Source organism: Curcuma longa, chromosome 8, assembly GCF_044706935.1.
Source record: "Curcuma longa cultivar G26 ecotype Majalengka, Jawa Barat chromosome 8, ITB_CL_G26_1.1, whole genome shotgun sequence".
Classification (NCBI taxonomy): Eukaryota; Viridiplantae; Streptophyta; class Magnoliopsida; order Zingiberales; family Zingiberaceae; genus Curcuma; species Curcuma longa.
Window position 1 is genome coordinate 1152015 of NC_133868.1, and position 11843 is coordinate 1163857.

Here is an 11843-nt window from a genome sequence, read left to right on the forward strand (position 1 = left end):
TTATACATATTCACACAACATTGTTTATTCACATAACATACACTAATTACCATAAATACACGATACAACATGTATCCAACATACCCACTCATACTACAACCGAATCATGAACAAGTGCCAAAAATCATCATACAACATGAATTTACATTCCATATACACTAAACCCTAAGTCACAATAGATTTACAAATCATTACCAAACAACAACAAATTGAATTACACTTTAAAAGTTAATCCATATACAAAAAAAACACAAATGACTAAGTTACATTAGCATACAACAATTTCCCATCTACAATTCCTCATCCACAAGTTTCGTTCATAATCACACATAACACAATACATGATACACACCCATTTCACTTCACTAACTCATGGAACATGGTCTCAACAAAATTTTCCCCACCAAGCATGTATACAACCGGTTCATACTTATAGCATACTTAATTGATCTCAAACATGAATCATATTCACAACAAAGAAAGGCATTCAAGCTGTTCATGACCAATAATACAAACACTCCATTACTTCATACCAATAACCCAAAAATTGAATCAAACTCCTTACAAGAATCAATCGATTAGTATTCCATCCCAAACCAAATTTAGGGTTTCTGATCCCTAATTCCACACGGCAAGAACAACATGTAGGAAAACAATAAACAAACAAGTAATGGGGGGGGGGGGGGGGGGGTTTGATTCTTGAAAAGAAAAACAGGGAATGAAGAACAGAACAGGATAAAGCAATAGGCAATTTAGGGTTCCCCGGATCAGTACAAAACAGCCACAATAGCACCCATTTCGGTCGATTTTGCGCCTACAGGAGATGGTTCGCGCCGGAGCTCATCGCTCACGGCGGAGAATGGTCGGAGAAGATGCAGACGTCGGAATCCTAGCTCCTTGCCTTGACTCCCTGCTACAATCGCCGTCAGGGATCAAAAACAAAGAACAAGAAGACCCTTACCTGCCCTATTCCGGTGAGAGGCGGAAGTCGAAGCCGCGCAGCAATCCCCTACTACAATCACCGCCAGGAGACCGATCAAATCTCTGCTACAATCTCCGCCAAAGACCGGTCGCCGCACGCTGCTTCTGTGGAGACGGAGGAATCGGGCTGTCGCCAGCCACCGTCGCTGGAACAATCGCTCACAGCGACGGGGAACAACCGACAGAGGAGGAAGACCACTCACCAGAGCTCACGGTGAGATGCTTCTGTGGTGGTGTTGATACTTGTCGGCCGGAGATGCTGTCGGTGTTGCTCGTGCTGATCAGGGGAAGAAAGGAATGGAGGCGAGGGCGAAAACGCGACGGGAGCCCGGCGAAGAACGCGTCGCGAGAAAGAAGAGGAGAGAAAACCTAGAACCGAGCTCGGCGAAGATTTGAACCGGCTTTTCCCTTTTAAGCATGAGATTGAACCGGGTTTGATTCAACTGAACCGGTCCGATTCCAATTGGTTGAACCAGCTAACTTCGAATTAGACTCGGACTAGTACAACTTGAGCCAGTTTTGCATTAAATCAAATTTTGGAACCTATCTGAACCCAATCTGAATCCAATCTGAGCCATAACTGAACCACTTTCTGATTTTAAGCCTCCGAATTGGATTTAATTTTGGCCTCATCTTAATTCCCTGTAAATCATCAAATTCAAACCATTAATACTTGTAAATTACTAAAATATTGAATGAAGCTCAAAATTATCCAAAAATTAAGAATTAAGCTCACAAACCCAATTATAACATAAAATATGATCAATAAAGTCCAGAAAAATCCCTAATTAACCCTGTCAAATAGCAAATTATCAGAGAGATCTAAGTATTCACCCCCTTCTAGTGCGCATTCACGATCCTATAATTAGTTGTGTACCTGCTCTATTTTTATATTAAATGTGTTTCTAATATTATTATTTTAATTTTTTTTTATGAAAATACAAGAGAAATATGATGAGCTAGAGCTATTACAGAGAAATTCATATGCTAGTGATAATAATAATGGATCTAAGCCCTCTATAAGAAATAATCTGAGTATATAGCTGGAGGCGAGTGGGAGATCCAAAGGGGAAAGGATATTGGAAATAGATTCTTTGAGCATAACCCATGAAGTTATTGGTACATCTTCTACCACCCCTCATGCCGTAAGAACACTAATACATAACTTAACTTAAGAGGTTAGTCATTTGAAGGGGATAATAACGTAAATGGATCAGAAAATGAGGCAAAGGGATTAAGAAATTAATGAGTGGTAGACAACAAAACATAATCATGCAACATCTTCAGTTAAGTTCTGCTCTAAGTCAGATTTCTCCCTGTTCTGGTGATGATGGTGACAACAACGATGATGATAGTGGTGGTTCATCATGAATTTTTTGTGTGTAAATGTTATTTGTCTTAGAATTAGTATTTTTAATAGTTCTTATTTGATTATTTGTGAATCCTTCATTTATACATTTTTTATTAGTACTGTTAATGTTAGATTCGATGGAATACATATATATATCTCCACAATGGTATGATATTGTCCACTTTGGGCCCACGCCCTCATGGTTTTATTTTTGAATTTTACCCAAAAGACCTCGTATTTTCCATCTTATAATCCCAGAATCTTTTTCATGTATTTTCAATGTGGGACTTTGGTTGTATTCCAACAATCTGGTCCTCAAACAAAGGACCACTGAGAGCCCCCCTTAACGGTCCCAACGGATCCCTTATTAGTACGGATCCCAACAGATCCACCCCCTTAATGGTCCCAACGAACTCCTTATTATGAGCCCCCACCACATGGATTCGCTCTGATATCACTGTTAGATCCGATGAAATCCATATATATCTCCACAACGATACGATATTGTCCACTTTGGGCCCACGCCCTCATAGTTTTATTTTTAGGTTTTACCCAAAATGCCTCGTACCAATGAGATATTTTTCTATATATTTTCAATGTGGGACTTTGATTATATCCTAATAATCTAGCCCTCAAATAAAGGACCACTTGGAGCTCCTCCTTAACGGTCCCAACGGACCCCTTATTGGTACGGGTTCCAATGGATCTGCCCCCTAAATGGTCCCAACAGACCCTTTAATAGGAGCCTCCACCACATGGACCCGCTCTGATACCATAAAATTATCATATCTCGAGAGACAGTTGTCCGAAAAATTTCGACAGCATCTCCCCTGTGACAATTAAATTTTCCTGAATACATAGTAATATAGGGCCCACACGGCCACTCACAATACAATACATGAATTTTTAAAAAATGCTAACTATATGAATAAAGCCCACACGACCACATACTAATCCAACACATGCATCTAGAATAGCAAACCACAACGTATAAATCAAAATGCATCACCACCAAGCCAAATATAAACCCACAAGTCTACGATAATAGAAACTACGCAAGCGGAAGTATAACCACAATGAAATTCATATAAACTGATACAAATCTAAACCACAGATATGAACAAAACTCCATAACTAGAATTCAAACAAGTTCACTGAAACGGAAATGTAAACCCAAACTCATAAAAGGTAAAACTACACAACCAAAATACTTCTCCTGCTGTGAGATGACATAACTGGCAGATCTCCTCTAGCATCAGTAATAATCTCTTATCTACTACTTGGGGAGACAGAAAAATCCTAGGATCTAGATGGTGAGTACAAAATACTCAGTGGATAATCAGACAGATAGTGCAAGCTCAAAAGTATACATTTTAGAGCAAAGATATACAAAGAAACAACAATAATCAACTAGTGATCAGTACTAACAGTGAACTACCAATAAAGTAATATTAGTAATAATCCTACTAGTAGCATATAGTCTATAATGGATCTCATAAAATGCAGTAATCCGTATGAATGACATGAATGAAAATGTCACACATATGCAACAATCAAAAATCAACCAAGTATACATCCAAATGCAGTATATATATACGGTCCATTACCTATATATCATGCACACAATGTAGGCATATGCATAATGCAACTGTCACACTTGTCCCAGTACTCGCGTATATATAATGCTAGGGGTGTTCGACATCAAACTGTCATAAATTCAGCCATACAATAAAGTAGTCTGGTGGTAAAATAATAGGTAGCCATGTATAGCTATATACATCCTATGGCCAATGTCTGCCCTGCATACTCATCCCTAAGTATCACTCCTATACTCTCTAAGTACCTCCATGAGTATCACTCTCATACTCTGAGTACCACCACTTCACGGTGACAAGAACACAAGACATTGAATCGGCTGCGTATAGGTCGTACAACCACCATCCCGTGATGGAAATAGAAAATTTCTAACCACCTATTCTATAACTTGCCACTACAAGCCAACTATCAATGACGATTGATCCACAATATTGGGGATTATAATCATCATATGCATCATGATGTAATGATCAAGCAACAATAACCAACATCTACTATGCTAAATCAATATACATAGATAGTAAGATCTCAATTGATCACAGGTATCATAATCAAAGATAATAAATAATAATCACATAGATAACAAAGGGTTCATACAAGTAACAGCATAGATTTTTGGACAGGGCTCAAGACGGTGATCCTCTTCTCTTGCGGATAAGCAAAGGAGCCTAGAGTTCCCTCTCTTCCTTTCCAACGGTGAATCCTCTAGCAGAGCAGACCAGCGGCGGCGGCGGCGGCAGTGGCTCGCGATGACACGCGAAGAGAGGCGTGGCAGTGGTAGTGGCTCGCGATGACATGTGAAGAGAGGCCGTCGGGGAGCTAGAGTGCGGGGTGGCGCGTGCCGGAATAAGTGATGGGGTGTCCGATCTTATGGCCCTCGAAGTCATAATTGGACAGGAGGAGGGTGACGGTGGCATTGATGATGGAATCAGGGCGATTGCGGGGGAGGGAGACGTGGCACGGCCAGGGATCGCAATTCCCGTTTTAAAGAGGAGCTACAGTAACCCCACCCTCATGCGGCTGCCAAAAACCAAAACAAAACTCAAAAACCTAATTCATATTGAACCGGATCGGGTTTAGTTCAGATCTCTACTGTAGCAAATCGGATTTGATCTTGATTCACTAACCAAACGATCTCTGATTTGACCCAAATCAGTTTTGTTCAATTTATCTTCTCAAGACGAAGTTCCTCACCTTTTCTATTTTGATAAAATCTCTTCTATCACGAACCAAATCAAGTTAGTTCAATTTGGTTTAAAATTGAATTGTTTGGTTCACTAACTAAACAATCTCTGATTTGACCCAAATCAGTTTCGTTTAATTAGTCTTCATAAGACGGGTTCCATTTTCCCCCACTAGCAGAATTTCTCGTATCTTACATTCAATAACCTAATGGTTTCAACTTTAATGATTTACGTGTTTAACCTAATTCTAGATCCGACCCACTTAATCTAGCCCAATTAAAACTCAACCTTTAATTAGTTAATCCTAACCATAAAATTTCTAGTATCTTACATTGAAGTCCATTTTCAATTTCAAGACGTAAATTTCTAGTATTTAATAGTGATATCAGAGCGGATCCATGTGGTAGAGGCTCCTATTAAGGAGTCTGTTGGGACTGTTAAGGGGGCAGGCCCGTTGGGACCGTAAAGGAGGAGCTCCTAGTGGTCCTTTTTTTGAGGGGTAGATTATTGGGATACAATCAAAGGCCCACTTTGAAAATACATGAAAAAGATCCTAGGGTTATAAGATGAAAAATATATTATTGATACGAGACCTTTTAGATAAAACCCAAAAATAAAACCATAAGGGCATGGGCCCAAAGTGAACAATATCGTACCGTTATAGAGATATATATGGATTCCATCAAATCTAACAGTTAATTTATTTCGAACAGGATTTGTGAGGTCAAAGAAGGTGGTAGAATTCAAAAATTCATATCAGAATAAATAAGTCTTTCTTTTATTAGTTTATAGGATTTTCTGTACTTTTAATAATCATATTTTTTCTTTGTTTTTTGATGCAAGAAGAGAAGAAATATGAAAGAAGAAGGAAGTATCTCCCGAGGAAAAAGATGACAACGATGATTGCTTTTTATATCTTTCCCTCGTCTTGAAACTGTTTGATATGGATGTTCTCGTTTAGATATAATAACTTGTTGAACTTTACGAATGTTAGATTGAATGTTGGATTTTTTTTTTGTATATGATGGGTTGAGATTATTTAAGTTGAATTGTTTTGTGTTTGTATTGTTGTGTGGTGTATGAATATGATATGATAGAATTGTGTATGTATTTAAGTTGAAATTATATCGTTAAATGTTTGAGATCATTTTGTATTTATTGTGAATATTATGTAAGTTATTATGTTGTATGTATATAGATATATTGTGATGTATGAATTGAAATTGTGTACGTTAATTTAACATAAGCATGTTTGATTGTATTATTTGTAAAGATTGTTTGTATACATGATAAAATGTAGAAATGGAGAGGATATTCGGAAAAAAATTACGTTTTGTAACAAAAATAGATTCGTCACAAACATATAGTAAATTACTATGTATCACCATTTGATGACGAAAGTTTAAATTCGTTGTCAATTGATGATGATTTTTATAACAAAAAAATTATTTATTATGAAATTTTATGATAAAATTTTAATTTTTTATTGTAGAATTTGATGATGATGATTTATTCACGTCGACAATTATTTCATCGTAAAATTCATCATAAAAATAAATGAAATTATTTATGAAATTCTTTGTTAAATTCGTCCTAAATTTGTTGCTTTTTTTTTAGTGAACTGGAGAGGCAACATCCATTAAATTGCATCAACTGCCCATCACTTGCTCAATCTCAAATGTAAAATCCAATAACCATTGCATGCAGTATGAATAGGATGCCAAGTGACCCGGTATGTACCCTTCAAATGATAGACCGAACTCATCAAAGATCATTCAGCGCATCCATTTATTTATCATGCATGGATCTCTGAATGAATTCCTTCCCTGAGTAGACAGACACATACACATACACACACAGAGAGAATATGTAATTACTAGTAGAGCAGAATCTGATGTCCAGCACTCGACCGAGCAATCACTGCATTGTTGAATATTCCAAGGTTATCGGTAACTCAAAACAGCTCCCAATTGATGCTGGCGTGGGCCGTGGAGGTGGGCGGCGTCAATAGGTCGAACGGTTCCCAGAACTCTGAATGAGAAAGAGTCGGATGCTGCTGGTGGTGATTTTGCTGTAGAAAAGGGTTGCGCGGTTGTTGCATTTGTTGCTGGTATTGGGACTGAATCGAATGCAGAAATGGTTGCTGCTGTTGGACGAGCTGCGTAGGACGCTGGTGCGACGGATGGAGTGTCTGCGGTGGAGATAGGGGCTTCTCTTTGTTCAGTTGAACGTTGTGGATCTTGATCAAGTCGAGTATTTCCACGTATTTCTGCACTCTCTTAATCTGTGCTCCAGGAAAGAACAAGTCAGTTAGATCAAAAAAGGAACTAAGAAATCCACAAAAGTGTGAACTTTCTTTTGACAGTTAAAGGAGTGCGAAACTTATATAACCTGCAGACTCTTCTGCTGCATCACATCTCCGTCGGCGTCGATGGCCTCCATCTTAATCAGCTCATTCATCAGGCAATCGATGAGATTGGAGACGTCATTCACCACGATTCGTTCGCCTTTGTTCACAATCTCCTCCAGCGCCGTCACCTGCGCCAGGATCGGGGTTGAGATTGGAGTTGAGGAAGGATATAGTTGTCGATGGTTGTGGGGGTGGGGGTGTGGGGGTGGGGGTGGGGGTGGCAGTGGGAGTTGGGAGGAGAGTGTAATAAAATAAATACCTTGGAGGCGAGACGGTCGACCTCGAGGCGGATTGCGGAGACGGACTTTGCGGCCTTGTCAATTTTGTCCGTCTTGCGCATCTCGAGGAGACGCTTTGCCTTCGCCATCGGGTCCTCCATCAACAGCATTTTAGACATGTCCTTGACACCGACAGCATCAAGGAAAGTCGCCGATGCCCTCTCCTTTTCCTTGTACATCAGCTTCATGTCCAGCGGATGCAGCCCCGTCCTGGCCGATAGCTCCTTCTTCATCTCCCCTGTTACAGAATTCACTCAGACAAATGATCTACCACCTTGCTTGCGTGAATCAAAACCAAACTGTAATAAGAAAGGGATGAGATTAGGCGGATCAGGTTCTTACCAAAGGTGGCCTGGGCACTGATGTAAATCTCGTGGTAGGCGGCACCGTATTTGACCTTGACGCGGATGGTGGGGACAGGTACGCCGACAGCGTCGCCGTATGCATTGCGCATCTGAACCAGCATCCCGCCGGGCCTCACCTCCCATTTCTCCGCCTCCACCTTCTCTTCCTTCACCGGACTAAACGCTGTCATCGTCTTTGCCACCCTCCCGCCTGTTCTCGTCCGCATTTTTCTCTCTGTAACTTGGGAACCCGGAGGATCCACAAAGAAGCAAGCTGGGGGCTGCTGCTCGCTGAGATTTCTTCCAGAAATCGAGATCTCGAGCTGTAAATTCGTGCGTCGAGGAACGGAGGAGGGGGAGAGGAAGAAAGGAAGAAAGAAGACGGATTGTTAATGGAGGAACGAGGAGTAGAAATGGGAAAGGATCAAGTATTTATAAATGAATCACTAAAGAAATCGTGAGGCAGCAAAATAACAACTGTAGTTCTACCCAAGAAAAAAAAAAGGGAATAAATGTAGGACACAATATCGCGAGAGCGGGGAAGGAGAGAAAACAAAGGAGCAACTCGGTAGGAATTGGACCTCCAGTTTCAAGCAATCCACTGCCGCTCCGTACGAATCCGGAACCGGAAACGCCTTATCATATCCGTCACAGGACGGGCAGTGGGAGGTCGTAACGGCATTCAAATTGAGCAGAAGTAGGTCAGGTGGGGCCGGGCACCGCCGACAGTTCCGTAGCCAGTCCACGGCCGCCCCCTCTGATCCGACGGCATCGTCGCGCCGAGAGGGATGGTACCCCGGACAGCGTGGCTGCTTGGCAGGGCCCCACCGCTAGACGGCAGACAAGCAGGACAGGAAATAATACCTACAATTCTTCACGAGCCAGAAGGGGAGGTTCAAATCTAATTGGAAAAAACGAGCAAAACATTTTTGAGGTGGACGGTCGAGTCATAAATTATTATTAATTGGATGTAAGAATAAACGGGGATCATATGAGGACGTCGTTGGCACGTCGTTTGCATCACAGAACAGGACAGGACGTTAGAGAAGGTGATGCTCATCTTTCGCCTCGCGTGGGATGCGATGGGTTGGTAGAACATCAACTAGATTACCATTTCTTGCCGTCGGATGAAGAGCTGTCTATAGTGATAGGCTATATCTAAAGCATAAACTTTCCTTTTCTTCAGCTGGGGTAACGAATAGGAAGATTAAATATTGAGGCTTCATCAATTGAAGCTTATATAAAAACTAAATTATTTACGCATTCAAATTTTGCCCTATTAATTTTAAAGATAGATAATAGTCTTTTCTTTTAATTTATCTATTGGATAAATTTAAAATATAATTTATACACATTCAAAATTAATTTTTCAAAATCATCCACATTGGGATTCGAACTTTGATGTTCTTATTTGCATCCTAAGTAATTTACTACTACACCACACTTAGTGGAGAGCCTTAAGTATTACACGAAAGTACATCGAGAAACGTAGCCGAGTTTTGGGTATGTTTGGTCGGGTGTATCATTATTACCTAGCTTGTGCTCTATGATTCAACCAATTAAAAAATAGGTTATGTGCATGGGTAGTGATGCATTTTGATGTTTGCTTAAATGTTCTATAATATCCTCCTCCGTCGTGGTCAACTGTAGTTTCTCTATTTACTTCCTCATAAATGATCGTGGGACCAACTATATGGGGCCGTTAGGATGGCGGATTTCACTTTTTTGCTAAAATGTTATGTTAGGTGGAATCATGTCTCAAATGGTTTTGATGTGATTTTAATTTTTTATGTTTGGATTTGACCTTGCTTCTATTTAGTATGTTTGTTTGAGTGTGCAAATACTTATGGAGAACACATGAATCTTAGAAAGCTCATGGTATGATGGGGTTGAGTAATATATGGATGTTGGCTTGGCATGGCCAAAATGGCACGCTCAAAGTTCATTGAGATAAAAAGGATAGTAAGAGATATTTGAAGGATCATGAGACAAGAAACATTGAGGTGGTGTTAGAGTAATTCAGAAGTAGCTCGATAACTCATAGTTAATAAAGTTTGGAGAAAGTTGAATGAGGCAGAATAAAAAACTAAAGAATGAAGAACATCAAGGGAACAAGACTACAGTCAATGGGGGCAAATTAGGTAAGCGAAAGATGAAAGATGATATGTGGAGCAATTGAGAGCTCATTTACATCTAAGAGAATAATAACCTAATGAGAAATAGCTGAGAGGCAAAGGGAAGCATTGATAATAAAATTTTGATGAGATGTGGGTATTGAGTTACCTGTATGGCAATGGTAGAATATAATGTAGGTAGCTCAATATTAAAGGTGGTTGTCGTTAGGTTATTAGTTGACTTGTATTAATAGTCAACTAATTGTTGAGAAATTTATTATCTCAAAGTGATTCAGCATTTAAGGTTTGACTAGTTGATTAGTAATTGAGTTAATTGGTAAACTAACCTCAAAGTTATGATTAGTTGGGGTTTGTAGTTGAATCATTCGACTGATGTGAAATCCCTGACTAAGTCTGGCTAAAACCTAATGAACATGATGCTTTTGTTTGTGATCTTGTCAACTAATGCTAATTTACTAGTTGGTTGATTGCATAGATGATTAGAAGAAAGGAATCATTATTGTATGACAACGGTCGAATTATAATGGATCAATTTTTGATAGTTTAGACTAGTCTATTGTTTGGTGGTAGATCGACTTACAACAGGAGTTTCAAATGCTATAAAAATAGGAGCGGATGGAGGTTTCAAGTTTGATGAAATAGAGTTGGTCAGATCCTATATGAAGCGTTTATTTTCCACAACATTCCTCGTTGTAATTTCTTATGTTTATAAAAGGTTTCTTTACCTTCCTAAGAATTTTGAAAAGAACAAAGATAGTATCTTTACAAGAGTGATCACTGATAGATCATAAAAATAGAGTAGGGGTTTAAGAGACTATCAACTCACATATGATTATAAGTGTGATTACTTATTTTTATATTTTGTTACATTAATCTAATTTGTGTGACCTTGCTAGTTCATAAAAAGAGTATAGAATCATCACTTATAGATTACAATCATTATTCACTGTCCTCCCCTTTAGCACACTCAAGGTCTTGATAGACCTAACTTATTTCACAGATTTATCAAATGAGATATCATCTCAATCTCTTATTATTTATGTTCCAACCAAATAAAAAGCCTAAATTTTTTAATTAATTTTAGAATTACATTTGACATTTAAAAGTTATACAACTTTCGTAGCATATTTTTATATAAAAATTTTAATTTGTAATTATTTTATGCAAAAAATGGATAAGGCTTTTAATTATATTTCTAAAATTTAATTAAAATTTAATCAATACTTATTAAATTTCAATCAAATTCTTTTAATTTATTTAAGAAATAAAATCTTTAGTTTATTTTAATAAAGTTCCATTTTTATTGATATAATTAACTCTTAATTATTCAATTAATATATTTCTCTTATTGATTCACCATAAGCTTCATATGCCATGAATTATGACCTATATGTGTGGTTCATCAGTCTATTAGAATATTGACAATATACCTAAATCTATATAAAGGCTCCCTTTCCATTGATTTAAGTATAAAAGTCCTTAACCTTCAGCATATGCCATGATTACATAATATTCGAGAAGGTGTAGGTCTGCCTAGGTCACATAAAGACCCCCTTTTCATTGA

General features: G+C 38.6%; 1 protein-coding gene across 1 annotated transcript; it reads right to left on the reverse strand.

The window, feature by feature from the left end:
• Positions 1-6773: 6773 nt before the first annotated feature.
• LOC141833320 (BAG family molecular chaperone regulator 1-like) lies at positions 6774-8677 on the reverse strand. The gene is made up of 4 exons (XM_074720732.1): positions 8143-8677; positions 7782-8038; positions 7504-7650; positions 6774-7396 (listed from the first exon to the last, which is right to left on the reverse strand). The coding sequence occupies exons 1-4, from the start codon at positions 8369-8371 to the stop codon at positions 7067-7069; spliced, it is 963 nt and encodes a 320-aa protein (XP_074576833.1). The 5' UTR covers positions 8372-8677; the 3' UTR covers positions 6774-7066.
• Positions 8678-11843: the final 3166 nt, after the last annotated feature.

Coding starts and splice junctions, on each gene's coding strand:
- LOC141833320 (XM_074720732.1), bottom strand. CDS start 8,371: ATGCGGACGAGAACAGGCGGGAGGGTGGCAAAGACGATGACAGCGTTT. Junction 8,039..8,142: donor CAGTGCCCAGGCCACCTTTG/GTAAGAACCTGA, acceptor ATTCTGTAACAG/GGGAGATGAAGAAGGAGCTA. Junction 7,651..7,781: donor TCGACCGTCTCGCCTCCAAG/GTATTTATTTTA, acceptor ATCCTGGCGCAG/GTGACGGCGCTGGAGGAGAT.